Source organism: Eumetopias jubatus, unplaced genomic scaffold (assembly GCF_037043125.1).
Source record: "Eumetopias jubatus isolate StellerSeaLion01/CBP00866 unplaced genomic scaffold, mEumJub1_p1.0 scaffold_14, whole genome shotgun sequence".
Lineage (NCBI taxonomy): Eukaryota > Metazoa > Chordata > Mammalia > Carnivora > Otariidae > Eumetopias > Eumetopias jubatus.
This window is the reverse complement of record NW_028274820.1, coordinates 1,228,237-1,245,074: the sequence shown is the minus strand read 5'-3', so window position 1 is coordinate 1,245,074 and position 16,838 is coordinate 1,228,237. Positions and strand designations below refer to the sequence as shown.

General features: G+C 52.7%; 1 protein-coding gene across 1 annotated transcript in view; it reads right to left on the bottom strand.

Moving 5' to 3' along the window:
- Window positions 1-353: 353 nt before the first annotated feature.
- Window positions 354-16,838, bottom strand: part of ADCY1 (adenylate cyclase 1) — a 106,387-nt gene continuing 89,902 nt past the window's right edge. Inside the window, exons 15-20 of the mRNA XM_088018329.1 lie at window positions 11,656-11,772; window positions 10,917-11,063; window positions 10,305-10,403; window positions 4,151-4,265; window positions 2,878-3,002; window positions 354-692 (exon numbers count right to left, since the gene is read on the bottom strand). Coding sequence (XP_087874455.1) covers window positions 354-692; window positions 2,878-3,002; window positions 4,151-4,265; window positions 10,305-10,403; window positions 10,917-11,063; window positions 11,656-11,772 — 942 coding nt within the window. The remainder of the gene's footprint in view (window positions 693-2,877; window positions 3,003-4,150; window positions 4,266-10,304; window positions 10,404-10,916; window positions 11,064-11,655; window positions 11,773-16,838) is intronic.

The following is a 16,838-nucleotide window of genomic DNA, read 5'->3' as shown; positions in this document are numbered from 1 at the left end:
GGGGCTGCCGCGGGCCTCCTCGGGGCACACTCCTGCTCTGCCGGCCACAGCTCCGCGGCTCTGGCTCAGCTGAAGCCTGCGGCCGTGGAGCATATTCGCAAGGTCCTGACACCAGACGCTGAGCTGGCCGACCCCAGGCAGCCGCTCCTCGGCCACCGAGGAGAGGACCAAGCGAGCACAGTCCCCTGAAAACCTCAGCGTCCAGGCGGGCAGGGCTCCCCTGGCCCATCACTGCCGGGCTGCTTTGGGTCACGCCTGGACGGCACCCCTTCCGCAGCCCAGCCGCCGGCCACCGGCCCTCCTTTGTAGGCCGGGCTGGTCCCTGCTGGAGCCCCTGCGCCCCCAGCAGCCAGCTAAGCCTCCTTCCCAGCTGCTCCGGGGCGCAGGTGCTGGCCAGAGGGGCCCGGGGGGAGCCCCGAGCCCTGCAGAGCCCCCAGCCCGGCTCTGACCGGGAGGCCAGCCATGGGGGCCACCGGGGGCGGGCCTGTGCCCAGTCTGGTCTGGAGGCCGGCTCGCCCGTAAGCGCACATTTTCCGCTCTGCATTCAGGGACCTGGCCTGGGAGCCATTTCCATCGGTCCGGCCTTCCAGGAAGTACGTCAGCATCTCGCCCTTGCCCTTGACGCTGACCTTCCCGCGGCACACAAAGCGGTAGGTGCCCCTTCGCAGCAGCCGGTGAACCTCCTCGGTCACCTGCAGCGGAGGAAAGCAAGCGAGCGTCCCCGGGGTCAGCAGGGGGGGATGCCAGGGGCAGGGCCGCACAGAGGGCTCCCTCCTCCACCCCTCGCGACCTGTCCCCAATATCAGACAGTGCCAGGGGACTCGAGGGGCCCTAGCCGGGACAGCCTGGGGGCCGCGCCGCTACTAGCCCCGGACAAGCCGGGGGAAGCCATGGTCTCTGAGGGGAGGGCCCAGGGTGTGCGGCAGGCTGGACGGGACACAGAGACGCGGCAGCAGGCCCAGACGGGAGCCCCGTGGCACCCCAGGCATGAGCCAGAGGCCTGGGCAGGAGCCTGGGAGGAGCGGGATGGCTAACGTCGGAGTCCCTCGCGCACTTCTTCCAGGAAAGAACCAGATGTCTAATTTGGGCCCGGCAGAGGAAGAACCCGTAAAAGGAGCAACGGTGGGGCATGCTTCTCCCCAGCACGGGAGGAGGTGCGTGTACGGGGCCGCGGACGGGAGTAGTCCTTCGGCAGAAGGGACGCAGGCAGCACCAGGGGCCCCGACGGACGGACTGCGTCTTAGCCACACTGACAGCAGTCCTGCCCTGGTGCACGCACCCCGGACGCTGACCCCGGGCCTGATGCAGGGGAAGGGGCCCCCGTCTGCACAGAGCTCCCCTGCCGCAGGTCCTCTGGGGGACAGGGGCGTTCATGGGACAGCCGAGTGCTCCGTGCCTCGGGGAGTCCAGACACAGACACACAGGGAGGTGGCCGCGGGGAGCGTGCGAAGAACTGCTCCGGCATGCAGAGTGGCTGCCTGGGGGGCTCACAAGGCTTGTCGGACCCCTGGGACCCCAGGAGGTGGGTGCCTGGGTCAGAACGGGGGCACACAGGGCGGTGGTCATCCACAGTACCCCCGTGGGTCTGCCCTGCGCTCTTGGCTCCATGCGGGGAGCCGCACACAGGCCCGGGGACGGGGGCCGTGGAAGGGGGTCCCTGCAGTGCAACCAGGGGACAGAGACCTGGGAGGCATATCGCTGGAAGCTCAGCAGCCAGGGGAGGCCAGGCCACGAGCAGCGGTCACGTCATGGAGAACGGCCCTGGGGGCCCAGAGAGGATAGGCCCGGTGCTGAGCAGGAGAGAGGCTCGCTGCTCTCTGGTCGTGCAAACTTCGAACCTTCCCGTGAGACAGGGGCCAGCTGAAGAGTGGGCGGGCCTTCGCCAAGTCACCCCCGGGGGTGACCCGGCCCGGGGAGGCGCGGTGTCCCGGGACGGGCTGTGGGATGGCGGCGGGACGACGCAGACGCACTTAGCGCCTTTGAGCCGCACGCTCACGCACGCGAGGATTGTAAATGTTGTGTGCGTTTCACGACAATACGAGAAATTCGAAGGAAGGACTGCAGATGCCTCCGCTCTGAGCAGAGTCTCCTGACGGGTAAACTGCGGAATCCGAGGGCGCACTGGGCACCTGCCAGAGGCCGGGCGGGGGACCGAACACACGGCCGCAGGAGAGCTGGCAACCTGCGCCTGGGTACACGCAGGTCTCGGGGGACCTTGTCAGGGATCAGGGCAGAGGGAGAGGCCAGCGCGGGACCTGGTGCCGCTCACAGAGCACCCTGCGTTCCCCACCCCAGCCCCGTGGGTGCCCAGAGGCCAGCCACCGCCACACACTGGGGGACAGACTCCTTCTCCCCCGAGGCCCCCACGGGCTGCAGCATGTGCCCCGGCAGACCTGGGTTCACATGGTTGGAAGGGGGGGTCCCAAGAGCCGCCCACACCTGTGCACACTTGGGAAGAGCAGCCTCTGTCCCAGAGTTTTGGGGGGCTGCTACAGGGTGTCAGAGCCGCCCACAGGCTCCCAGCCAGGCAGCCCCACAGCACCCGCCCTTCCAAACCCAAGGAAGCTCCTCCATCTACGGCAGCCGGGCAGGTGGGCAGGGTCCTGGACGCCAGACGGGCTCGCTGGGACCGCAGCACTCACCTTGCCCCTGCCTCCGCACATGGCCACGTGGGAGCTGACCCCCAAAGCCACAGGACAAACCAAACCAAGACCACCCCTAGTCTCGGGTCCTGCCCTGCAGATCACAGACACACTGCGCTAGGCGGCCTCATGTCCCTGCCCAGAAGAGGGAGGCCGGGCTGGCCCCCCGGCCTTTTGCACCTGTCTCGCACCTGCAGGATGGCACCTGTGCCTCGGGCATCTCTAGTGAACTGACCTGGATTCTGCCCTGGACGCCGGTGCTGTCCATCCGACTGGCCACATTGACCGTGTTTCCCCAAATGTCGTACTGCGGCCTTCGAGCCCCGATCACCCCAGCCACCACGGGGCCAACATTGATGCCTGGAAGACAGCCATGGAGCGCCGTCGGCACCAGCAAACCTTCCGAGGGAATGAGCTGCCCCTCTTGGAGTCATGGATTCCTGGGGTCATCTAGCACCTAGCACAGGGCCCCTTCCTGAAGCAGCAACCCACCACTTGGGAAGAGGTGGCCCCCAGTGTCTGCTCACACATGGACCCCCGGGCATGGAGAGAGTCCCGTTTCCTGGACCAAAGACCCTGCACTGACCCTGCGGCTAGGAAGCCTGGCCTTTCAGGCTGTAGGACTGCAGTGTGTCCCCCTGCAGTCCCTTTCCAGGAGGGACAGTCTCTCCTGACGTTTCCCCTGGCTGCGACCCTGCAGGGCATTCAAGGTGTGGGGCCCAGAACTGCTCAGCCTTTCGGGATGTTCTGAAGAGGGGAGCGGAGGTCCCCTTCTCTCTACGGCTCAAGGGCCGACTTGCCGGAAGAGTGCCAATCACCCGTGTAGCCATCCCGCAGCGGGGCTTCCTGATGACACCACGTCATGTGTCCCCATTCTGCACCCGTGCACACACTTTCTGGGTTGGGCGGGGATGCTAATGATGTCTCAGCCACCGGCCTCATCAGTGCCCCAGGCCCGGCAGCGGGATGGCCCTGGGGTGGAGCCGGGGGCCAGACAGGGGCCTGAGGGGCCGCTCCCCCATGGCTGCTGCGACGTGGACCAGACAGAGCCCGCCTGCTGGGTGGAAGGGCCTGGGCTCGCACCCCGCCAGGTCCCCCAGGGGGGCGGGAACAGTGTCTGTTTCCCAGAACATCACTACACGGAGGGTGGAGCTCCAGCGGAAGACAAAGCCGGAACGTGGGCATGCGGGCCTGGCTGTGCTGGGAGAACGCCCCCCGCTCCTGTGGGCCCCCACTGTTACCGTCTTCATGCCATCCCGGCTAGGACCACCACTTTGGGGGCATTTTCCTCCGGCTGCATGTGGACTCAGAGGTGCTCCGAGAGCTGGACGGCGCCCCTTTGGGTCCTTGGTCCCAGGTGCCAATGCTCAGAGGCAGGGTCCCTGTGTTCCCAGGCCCGCCCCTGGGAGGCCCCACCCACTTCCCGGGAGGCCCCGCCCCCTTCCTGAGACACGGGTCGGGTGGGCGCAGCGTTCTGGCCTGAGTGGCCACCGCCCAGAGCCACATACCGACGCGGAGCACAAAGTCGTTGTAAGACTGGTAGTTGATTTCATCCAAGACGTCGAACATCTCGATGGCGAAGTCCGCCAGCGTGCTGAGGTGTGAGGAGATGCACTTCTTTGCCTGCGCATGAGCAGACGGGGGTTACCACGTTTGGGGGTGCGAGGGCAAGGTTGGGGGCCGGGGACGCTCAGGAGGCGCCCTACCATACCCGCGGGGGATCAGGGACCGGACCCCACAGTCACAAGTGCACCCACCGCCTGCAGGCTGGGCGCTGGCTTGGCGTCAGCCCCTCGACGGGCTGGACCCCCCTGCGGGCAGGGGCAGGGGGCAGCCGCGGTGCACAGGGAAGCAGGCCAGTCTCCCCCACACAGAGCCCGTGGCCCCCACTGCTTTGTGCAGCTCACACAGTCTCTCTCGTGCCAAAAATGACATCGGTCAATTTTCTTCTTTTGGTTAGAGTCCCGACGACTGCCCTCCCTCCCACGGTTCCCCTCCTGGTCACCTCCTGGTAGGATCTTCCTTAAAACTGAAGTGCTCACAGTGACCCACGACGGTTAACTGCAGTCCGAAGTTTACATTAGGCTTCGCTGTATGTGTGTACATCCTGTGGGTTTCCACAAATGCGGAATTTCGTGCACCCACAATTGTAGTATAACACAGAGCGGCCTCACTGCACCCCCCTGCATGCCCGCGTGTTCAACCCCTCCCCCAGCCCCCTGGCAACCCCTGATCCTTCTACCATCTCCATAGTTTGCCTCTTCCAGAAGGTTCCATAATTGGAATCCTATAGCATCAGACTTTTCAGATTGGCTTCTTGCATCAGTAATATGCATTCATGTTTCCTCCACATCTTGCCATGGCGTGATCGCTCATTCCTTTTTAGCACTGAATAACATCTCCTTGTCTGGATGGACCACAGTGCATTATCCGTTCACCCAATGAAGGACATCATGGTTGCTTGCAAGCTTTGGCAATTATGAATAAAGCTGCTGTAAACATCCATGTCAGACATTTTGTGGACATAAGTTGCCCGCTCCTGGGGCGCCGGGGTGGCTCAGTCAGTTAAGCATCTGCCTTCAGCTCAGGTTATGATCCCAGGGTCCTAGGGTCGAGCCCCACATCGGGCTCCCTGCTCAGTGGGGAGTCTGCTTCTCCCTCTCACTCTCCCACTGTGCTCGCTCGCTCTCAGATAAATAAATAAAATCTTTAAAAAAAAAAGTTGTCTGCTCCCTTGGGTAAATGCCAAGGAGCGTGACAGCTGGATCGTAGGGTAAGAGTATATTTCGTTTTGTAAGGAATGGCCAGACTGTCTTCCAGAGAGGCTGCACCACTCTGCATCCCCACCAGCAATGGGTGGGCGTTCCTGCCACTCTGCATCCTCGCCAGCACTGGGTGTCCTCCGGGTTCTGGATGTTGGCCGTTCTGATCAGTGTGGTGTCTCGTTGTCTTAATTTACATTTCCCCATAACACGTAATACGAAGCTTCTCCCTAGACTTACGTCTCATGTGTACCTTCTTCAGTGAGATGTCTGTTCAGATCTTTTGCCCACTTTTTCATCAGGTTGTCTGTTTTCTTATTGTTGAGTTTTAAGAGTTCTTTGTATATTTTATTTTTATTTTATTTTTTTAAGTTGGTTCCACGCTCAGCATGGAGCCCAAAGTGGGGCTTGAACCCACAACCCTCGGATCAAAACCTGAGCTGAGCTCAAGAGTCAGACACTTGGGCGCCTGGGTGGCTCAGATGGTTAAGCGTCTGCCTTCGGCTCAGGTCGTGATCCCAGGGTCCCGGGATCGAGTCCCGCATCGGGCTCCCTGCTCCTTGGGGGCCTGCTTCTCCCTCTGCTTCTCTCCCTCTCTCTCTCTCTCTCCCTCTGTCTCTCATGAATAAATAAATAAAATATAAAAAAAAAAAAGAGTCAGACACTTTACCGACTGAGCCATTCAGGTGCCCCAGGAGTTCTTTGTACATTGTAGATCCAACTTCTTCATCAGATAGTGGTTTACAAAGATTTTTCCCTCAGCCTGCGGATTGTCTTTTCATTATAGTATCTCCCACACAGAATTTTAAATTCTTAATTACATCCAACATAACGACGTTTTCTTCTGTGGATCATGCTTTTGGTGTTGTATCTAAAAACTCATCACCAAACCCAAGGGCACCTAGATCTTCTCTTACGCTATCTTCTAGATGTTTAATACATCTGCCTTTTACATTGAGGTCTATGATCCATTCTAAGTTAATTTAATACATTTTGCGTTAACATTCTGCTAAATATAGATGGATGTGCAGGTGTCCCAGCACTGTGTGTTGTCGGCTACCTTTGCTCCATTTGCTCTTTCATCAAAGATCTGTTGACTCTACTGATAAGGGTCTATGTCTGGGCTCTCTACGCTGTCCCATTGATCTGGCCGTCTGTTCTTCCCCAGCCTCACCCTTTCTAGTTGACCTTAAAGTCAGTCCTGTCAGCCTCCAACTCCGTTCTGCTTCTACTGTACTGTGTTAACTTACTCTGGGTCTTCTGCCTCCACGTAAACTTAGGATCAGTTGGTCAACACCACAAAACAAACTGTTGGACTTTTGAGTGGGATTGTGTAAATCTTTAAGATCAATTGACGACAACTGGCCTCTTGACCATGAGTCTTCCTGTGCTCAGAGGAACATTACCTTTCCACTTACTTAGATCTTTGATTTCTTGCATCCAAGTTTTAGTTTTCCTCACAGAGATACTGTGGTAGTTATTTTGTTAAACCTGTACCTCGTATTTAATTTTGGGGGTGCTACTATAAATGGCATTGTGTTTTTGATTTCAAATTCCACTTGCTTATTGCTGGTGTGTAGGGAAATGACTTATTTGGTAATCTTGTTTCCTGCAACCTACCTATGGTTGCTTATTATAGACATTTTGTGGATTCTTTTTTATTTTCTACATAGATAATCATGTCATCTGGGAACAGGGACAGTTTTATTTCTTCCTCCCCAGTCTGTGTACCTTTATTTCGTTTTCTTATCTTACATGCACTAGATAAGACTTGCAGTACGAATGTCAAACAGGAGTGATGACAAGGGGCATTCTTGCCACACTCTTGATCTGAGGGGGAGGCTTTGTTTCTCATCAAGTATGATGGAAAACTACTGGGTTTTTATAGATGTTCTTTACCTAGTTGACAAAGTTTCTATTCGTAGAGTTTGCTCACAGTTGTGGTTTTTTAAAAGCGGGAATGGGTGCTGGATGTTGTCAAATGACTGTTCTGCATCAATTAATTGACACGATCATATATGATTTCTCTTCTTTATCCTGTTGATATAGTAAATTTCATGAACTCACTTCAAAATGTTGCACAAGCCTTGCTCTTTTTTTAAATTTTATTTATTTTTAAAGATTTTATTTATTTGAGAGAGAGAGAGAGAGAGCACAAGAGGGGGGGAGCGGGAGAGGGAGAAGCAGACTCCCTGCTGAGCAGGGAGCCTGATGCGGGGCTCGATCCCAGGACTCCAGGATCATGACCTGAGCCGAAGGCAGTTGCTTAACCAACTGAGCCACCCAGGCGCCCCAGACTTGCTATCTTTTTTTTTCACTAATAAAATGAGTTTATTTTATATTAAAGTTTTCAAAAACCACATTTGTAAAATTACCCCCATACTAGGCCTCAAGAGAGCCTTTACAAAGAGTTTAAAAAATTACAAAACAGCTTTCTCTGAACTATGAAAGTACACAGATTTAAGAGGTGTTAGAGGAGAAAACGTTAATTCATGTCAATTTTTTAAAAAGTTAATATACAACAAATCTGTAGGATACTACTAGAAGATTAAATCTTTAACCATTTAGAGGAAAAAGCTGTATTTTTCTTGGTATCTTGATATCTAATTCCAACTTCTTTGTGGTCTATTGTTCTTTTCATACAATGTTGGCTTCAATCTGCTGATATTTGTTGAAGACTTACACGTCTCTACTCATGAGAAATACGGGCTTGTGATTTTCCTTCCTTGTAGTTTCTTTATCTGGTTTTCATATTATTTCATATTATTATATGGTACTCTATGGACTCATAGAATGAGTTAGAAAGAAATGAGTTAGAAACTTCTACGTTCTGGAAGAGATTTTAGAGAATTGGTATAATTTCTTCCTTAAATGTTCAGTGAACCCATCTGGGCCCACTCCTGTTTTGGAAGGTTACTAACTACTGACTCAATTTCTTTAATAGATACGGGCCTGGTAAAATTTTTTATTTCCCCTTGTTTGAGTTTTGGTAGATTGTGGCTTTCAGGGAATTGGTCCATTTGATTGACATGATCACATTTGTGGGCATGGAGTTGTTCATAACATACCTTTTCCCCCTTTGGTTCAGTACAAGTGTCCCGACTTCCATTTCTAATATTAGTAACTTGAGTTTTCTCTTTTCCTCAGTTAGCCTGGATAGAGGTTATCAACTTTATTGACTTTTCAAACAGTCAGATTTGAGTTTCATTGACTTTTTTTAAAGATTTTATTTATTTATTTACTTACTTACCTATTTATAGCATGAGCAAGGGGAGGGGCAGGAGGGGAGAGAGAGAGGGAGAGAATCTCAAGCAGACTCCACACTGAGCACGGAGCCCAACGCGGGGCTCCATCTCACAACCCTGAGATCGTGACCTGAGCCGAAATCAGGAGTTGGGTGCTTAACCGACTGAGCCACCCAGGCACCCCATTATTGATTTTCTTTTGTGCTTACTTGTTTTCAATTTCATTGATTTGTGCTCTGATTTTTTTTCTCTCTATGCTTACCAGAGGTTTATATTGTTCTTTCTGTGGTTTCCCAAAGTGGGAGCATAGATAATTGATTTTGGATTGCTCTTCTTTTCTAATATAGGACTTCAGTGATATAAATTTCCCTCTAAGGGCTGCTTTTGCTGCATTCCACAGACCTTGATAAATTGTATTTTCATTTTTATTTCGTTCAAAACATTTTTAAACTTCTCCTGAGATGTCTTCTTTGACTCATGTCATTTAGACAAGTGTTAATCTCCAAATATTTTGGAATTTTCCAATTATCTCCCCATCAATCGATTTGTAGTTTAATTCCATTCTGGTCTGAGAACATACTTTATATGATTTCAGTGGTTTTAAACTTCTTAAGGTGTGTTTTGCAGCCCAAAATGTGGTCCATCTTGGTAAATGTTCCACATGAGCTTGAGAAGAATGTGTGTTCTGCTGCTGTTGCATGACGTTGTCTGTAGGTGTCAATTTTATCCAGGTGCTTGATGATGTTGTTTCCTTCAACCATCTTTGCAGATACACAACCCACTGGATCTGCGAATTACTAAGAGGGATGTTGTAGTCTCCAACTATAACAGTGGGTTCATCTATTCCTCCTCACAGTTCCATCTGTGCTTTGCCTTGCGTATTCTGACCCACTGTTGTTAGGTGCATACATGTTAAAGACTCTTATGTCTTTCTGGAGAATTAACTCCTTTATTATTTTGCAGTCTCCCTTTTTATCTGTCTGATAATTTTCCTTGAAGTTTGCTTTGTCTTAAGATTGCTACCTAAACTTCTTTTATTAGTGCTAGAATGGCATCTCCTTCTACATCCTTTATCTTTAAGGTATCTGTTTCTTTATATTTTAAGTGTGTTTCTTGCGGCAAACCTAGTTGGGTCTTGTGTTTCCGGCCACTCTGTCAGTCTCTTTTAATTAGCATATTTACACTCACATTTAAAGTGATTATTGAAATAGTTGAATTAGTATCTCCCATATTTATAACTGTTTTCCATTCATTGCATGTTCTTTTTTTACATCTTCCATTCTTTTCCTGCCCTTTTTTTAGGGGTAACCTGAGGACTTTATTCACAATTCTGCACTGGGAAAGGGGAACACTCCATGGTGCTGGGCTGGCAGGACTGGGGTGCAGCTGGTAGGAAGAGGCAGGGCTGGTGGGGGAGGGTTGGTGGGGCAGGGGAGGGCCAGAGGAAGCCCCTGAGACTGGCCTCAGTGCTGACTTTCCATAGGAGACTGTTTGGAGAGAGCTGGCCACTGAATGGACAGCCCACAGGCCACTGCCCTGACCCGATGCTAGGGCAGACTGGGGCTCAGAGCGGGGAACCTGCCCAGAGTCCCAGAGAAGTTTGGGGCAGAGCTGAGACCCAGTCCCTGAGCAGCAACAGCCTGGACAGCACTCACCTTGGTCCCGGTTGTGGGCGCTAGCCCCACCGCAGCCATGTAGGTGCTCCCGATGGTCTTGATCTTCTCCAGGTCCTTGTAAAAGTCTTTGTCCATGAGCTTTGTTTAAAACACAAAACAGTGAAACGTTACGTAACATCCGAGAGAAGCCACCATGGGAGCCACCCCAGGGCGGACAAGCCTGTTCTGGGAAGCAGTGTATCTCTTCTGTTGTGGGCACTAGACAAGGTCTGGGCCAATCTGAGGGGTGCCAGCAAGGGCGTGGGGAAGAGGAGCCCAGGAGGGACCATGCAGAGCACCCTGTCCTGCAGCAGCAACCTCAGGCTTACCCTGGAGGCGACGCCCCTGGGCAGGGAGCAGGGCTAGTGCCGACCCCAGGCTCCTGCCCACCCGTCCTGGAGGTGAGGCCACCAGCCAAGCCAGCCTGTACTAGGTAGGGGTCAGGTGTCAGCACCCACCTCCAGAACTCAGAGCCTGCAGGCGGCAAAGGCCCCTCCTCCACGGTCAGGGTCATTTTGGACCCCCCAGGGGACAGAATACACGGGCTTCCTACCAGTTCCGTGTGCGGGGAATGTGCCACGTTGTGGGGCACCATTCAGGGGCGGCCCTCACCTCGTCAAAGTCAGCGATGATCTCGTTCAGGAGGCGCAAACACTCCACCCCCATGTTGTTGCCATCCAGCTCGATGTAGAAGTCGTCAAAGTTGGGGATGGAGGCGAACATGACACCCACCTGCGAGTAGGACTGGTAGTACAGGTCCTGGGGGCAAAGGCAAGGTCAGCCGCGGCGCCGGGGGCAGCAGGGGCGGGCAGGGGAGGAGGGCGGCAGGCAAGGAAGCATGGACTCTGTGCCGCCCCAGGACCCAAAGCCCTGGAAGCTTCCAGTCAAAGCCGGTCAGGCCGAGCCATGGGCCCCGTGCCTTTAGGATCTAAAACGCTAACCAAGCCTTTTTATTTCTGAGTTGGCGTTGTGAGCTCTGCTCTGTGGGTGGTTCCAGAGCCTCCCTCCACTGGCCGCTGTAATTAGGAAGCTCAGGCCCACCCGGCTGCCCTGAACACAGGTTTTCTGAAGCCCATTCTCCCCCGCATGCAGGGTGACAGATGCTCTGCTCTCTCCTGGGACCAAGAGTGGGGACTTCCTCGCCCCCGGAGTCTCCTGCTGCCCAGGGTTGGGCAGAGGGGGACCCACTCAAGCCTCGGTGTGGCCAGGGCTCAGAAACAGCCATGCTTTGCAATTTCAAGCAGAGACGTGATGGGAGGGTCCCTCTGGGTGGGACCTCCAGCCGCAGACCCGTGAGCCCTGCCAGAACAGCCCGGCTTGGCGAAGCAGGAGGCAGGTACGGCACACTCACCATGTTCCGGGGGTTGGACATGAGGAAGTGCTGAGCAACGTGGGCCGGCAGGAGGTTGAAGAGAATCCTCTTGTTGTCCAGCTTCACCCTCTCCATGTCGTCCCTCTCCTCCTCTGCCTGGGGGGCAGACCCTCTGTTACCCACTCAGCTTCTGCCCCTCACTCAGCACCCCCTGTGGCAGACTCTCCCAGACAAGGCCGACCAGGACCCCCGATGCCCATCCCAGCCAGGCCCTGCATGGGCGTCTGAGTGTCTCAGCATCACCCGATCTCAGCAGAAGCAGGAATCCAGCCAGACCCCACCCTGGACATCTGACGGGGCTCGTCAGCCTCTCGCTCCCAGGTAACACCTAATGCCCTGCACTGCCTTCAGCCGGAAGCCTGTTAGGTCAGACCCCTCAGACCCCTCACCCCTGACATTTCCCCTTGGTGGTTTTCTGTCTGCCGACCCCTACCTGCTCCTCGGTGATAAGCCCCCACTTGCCCGGGCCACACCTGTCCCGATGGCTCTAAATGACATCTGGCTCACACTGTTCACGGTGCCATGAGTCACCTTTCCTATAACACCAAGCTCTTTCCAGTCATCTGAACAAGACTGCAAGGGTGCAGATCCACGGTCTACACAGGTTCCACTCCACACCCCCTCCCCACGCAGAGCCGCTGCATCCCAACTTCACGGGGGCCCAGAGGAGCCACGAATTTCTGGGGAATTCTCCACCCTGATCAGCTGGAACTTTCAAAGGACAGACAGTGGGGGGTTCACCCCATTTCCAGGGTATGCTCCCCACTACCTTCTGGGACCCAGACACCCGGAGCAGCTGAGACACGAGCCTGCTCCCAGGTCACACTGGCCCCCAGGCAGCCTCCAATGTGCCCCAGAACATTCACGGGCACCTGCCGCCTGTGCCAGTCACTCGGGACGCCCAAAGCCAGGCAGCCAACCCCATTTCCTCTAGAATCTCCCCACCCCCAGCAGGATTCACGTCCTGGGCACTGAGACAGGGGGACCTGCAGGGACCTGGGGTTGGGGACAGGTACAGCAGCAACAGGACTCAACAGGAGTGCAGGCTCCCTGGAGCAGGGGCTGTGGGCCAAGCGAGCCCTCCCAGGGTATGCTGCTGGGCAGGTGGAGGACCTCTGAGCCACAGGGCCTTTGCACAGACTAATGAAACCAGCAGCAATGCACCCCTGGCCTGTGGCAGCCACACCAGCCCTTAGAGACAGAAGCCAGCAGATGGCCATTGGTCACTCACCCTAGCTCCCCAAACTGGCACCCAGGCCGATCGGAGAGGAGGAGCAGTTTGGGGAACATTTCTAGGGCTGCCTCAGCCTGGTGGACACTGGCCTCTGGCAGTGACGACAGTGACACAGGGATGCCTGTTGGCAGCCTGCAGCCTGCCCATCAGAGCTGGGGCTTGGAGGCGCCCTTCCCCAGTCTGGTCCTGCTTCATGGCCAGCTTCCTCATCGTAAAATGGATGGAAAATCCTCAATTTCAGGGTCTTACTTATCAAGGGTTAGGAGAGCGTGTGCTACCTACTAAGCCTAGAATTGTCCATTCCTGTTAATTCAGTACAATTTCCACTGGTTAAAGTGGGAAGGGGTAACTCCCAGAGACAGAGCTGCAGACACCAGGCACGAGGACGCCTGGAGCACGGGGGCACGAGGACGCCTGGAGCCTGGAGGACAGCACAGCCAGGATGAGGGACCCAGCCAGCAGCCCTGGGCCCCCTCTGGGCGCCATGCTAGGGACACGACCACGGGTGGGCCACAGGACCACGAGTTATCAAGGAGCCTGGCAACAGGATGGGCTTCGTCCTCCTCCTCACAGCGCGCAGTCGGGCATCGGTGGGCCGGGGAGAAGGAGCCCAGGAGCTCCAAGACCTGGTGGAGACGAGCCGGCCTCTGCAGGAGGGAGGCTGAGCTGTGGGAGAAAGGGAAACACCAGAAGGAAGCCGGGAACCTCTCCTAGGACGCGTGCGATTCATCACCTTTCGACGCATGTGCCCTGACAGACACCAAAAGATCTTTGCAGGATTTTAAGAGAGCGGTTTTATTTGTTAATGGCACTAAAAATTTTACTCTGCCCCAAATATCGTTAGTGTTAAGGATCCTTTAAAGAAAGCAATGTAAGTGAAGGCACTTCAACGTTGTAAAATAAAGAATCTTGGTTTATCGCTTTGTGATCAAAAGCTTTGGTTCTAAGTTCAGTGTCTTTCAACTGACTTAGAATTCACTGACATTAATAGCCCATCAGTAGCAAAAAATCATTCTGTTCTTTAATCCATCCACGGTTACATTACATGTGATGGATAAATGTCCATCTTCTTACAAATTAAGCAGAAGAAGTTGTATTATTGTATTTTTAACGAATATGATGAAAACCCACTGAAATTCTCTGTTCGTGAGATTTTCCTGCCAACCAAGAAACCCTAAGTATTGGTGAGAAAGAGCTGGTGTAGGTGACATACGCTATTCCTGTCACCACATGAGAGACACGACCAACACCCCATTTTCTTTTTTTTTTTAAGATTTTATTTATTTGTTTGAGAGAGAGACAGAGATAGCAACAGAGAGCACGAGCAGGGAGAAGCAGGCTTCCTGCAGAGCAGGGAGCCCGATGCGGGGCTGGATCCCAGGACCCTGGGATCATGACCTGAGCCGAAGGCAGACACTTAACGACTGAGCCACCCAAGCACCCCCAACAACACCCCATTTTCAAGCTGTTCCCTCTGCAGTGGAACTTGTTTCAAAGGGCATTTCCCTTCTCATACGTCAGAATCTGACCTGGGGCATTAAGGGACAGAATGTAGGAGCGGACATCTCAGAAATTACTTCCCGGGGTGCACCTACAGACAGGTATGTGGCACCTGAAAAGGGCTCATGGGCTGGGGGCACGGTCTCTCCATAAACAGAACAAAACAAAACAGCATTACCTGACAAGTCCCGGATCTGCTGACACAGATGACCGGTGGGCTGTGTGTGCAGTGACTGTCACCGTGACCCCCCCCCCAGAGTGCTGCCAAGACTTTTTATCTAACCAACCAGACCAGCACACCCCTCCCAGTGCCTGGAATCAAGGACATGCTCACTCAAAATGAACAGCTGGTCACACTCAGCCTGGGAAGTGACATCCCTGCCTCCCCCTGGAGGTGACATCTGGCCGGAGGCAGATGGCCACTGCCAGCTCATACTTCAAATAGTAGGAAAGTGCATTTCTTAATTTCCAGAACACTCACCATGAACAGAGCTGCTGATGCTGCACTAGGGTCCTCCAGAGAAAAGAACCAACAGGACATGTGCAGACATAAGAGATTTATTACCAGGATGTGGCTCATGAGATCAAGGAGGCTGAGCAGTCCCACCCTCTGCTCTCTGTAAGCGATGCCCAGGAGAGCCAGTGGTGGTTCCCATCCAAACCCAAAGGCCTGAGAATGAGGGGAACTGAGGTCAGAAGACCAATGTCCCAGCTCAACCGTCCAGCAGGAGGGGCTGAAATCTTCTTTTGCCTTTTTGTTCTATTCAGGCCCTCAACCTGAACTTATCTAGGTCCCCAAAAAGGGATCAAAGTGATATTTGTGGCATACAAGAATACTCAGCCCCCAGAAACTAAAATTCACAATGCCTAACATCTAACTAAAAATTAGCAGATACAGAGAAGCAGAGAAGTATAGCTCATAACGAAGAGGGAAACAAATCAGTTGATATTGATCTACAGGCGTGCAGTCGGTGGGCTGAGTTAAGATGATTCATTCAAAAAGCTGGAGGAAACATGGTAAGTAGAGAAAAAGGAGATATGAAAGAGACCCAAATCAAAGTTCTAAAAATGAAAACTACAAAATCTGAGATGGGAAATGCACGGGCGGGATTAATGAAAGACTAACTACTGCAGCAGAAACGAGAATAAACGTGAAACATGAAAACAGCAGTGAAAAGCAATGAATGTAAATGGACTAAATGCTCCAATTAAAAGACATGGGATATCAGAATGGATACAAAAAATAAGACCCATCGATATGCTGTCTGCAAGAGACTCATTTTGGACCTAAAGACAGATTGAAAGTGAATGGATGGAGAACCACTGGACACCAAAAGAAAGCTGGAGTAGCCATACTTCTATCAGACAAACTAGACTTTAAACCAAAGACTGTAACAAGAGATGAAGAAGGGCACTATATCATAATAAAGGGGTCTATCCCTCAAGAAGATTTACAATTGTAAATATTTATGCTCCCAACTTGGGTGCACCCAAATATGTAAATCAATTAATAACAAACATAAAAGAATTCAAAAATAGTAGAGGCCTTTAACACCTCACTCACAGCAATGGACAGATTACCTAAGCAGAAAATCAACAAGGAAACAATGGCTTTGAATGACACCATAGACCCGATGGACTTAACAGATATATTCAGAACATTCCATCCTAAAGCAGCAGAATACACATTCTTTTCAAGTGCACATGGGACTTTCTCCAGAATAGATCACATCACAAATCAGGCCACAGCAAGTACAAAAAGATTGAGATCATACCATGCATATTTTCCAACCACAACACTATGAAACTTGAAGTCACCCATAAGAAAAAATTTGGAAAGGCCACAAATACATGGAGATTGAACCTACTAAAGAATGAATGGTGGGTGCCTGGGTGGCTCAGTTGGTTAAGCGTCTGCTTTTGGCTCAAGTCATGATCCCAGAGTCCTGGGATCAAGCCCTGCATCAGGCTCCCTGCTCAGCAGGGAGTCTGCCTCTCCCTCTCCTTCTGTCCCTCCCCCGAGGCTTGTACTTGCACGTGTGCTCGCTCTCTCTCTCTCTCTCAAATAAATAAATAAAATCTTTTAAAAAAAAAAGAACGAATGGGTGAACCAGGAAATTAAAGAATAAATAAAAAATACATGGAAACAAATGAAAAGAAAACACAACTGTCCAAAACCTTTGGGATGCAGCAAAGGTAGTCCTAAGAGGGAAGTATATTGCAATATAGGCTTACCTCAAGAAGCAAGAAAAATCTCAAATAGGCAACCTAACCTTATACATAAAGGAGCTAGAAAAGAAACAGCAAATAAAGCCTAACACCAGCAGTAGAAGGGAAATAATAAAGATTAGAACAGAAATAAATGATATAGAAACAAACAAACAAACAACAACAACAACAAAAAAAAAAACACAGTAGAACAGATCAA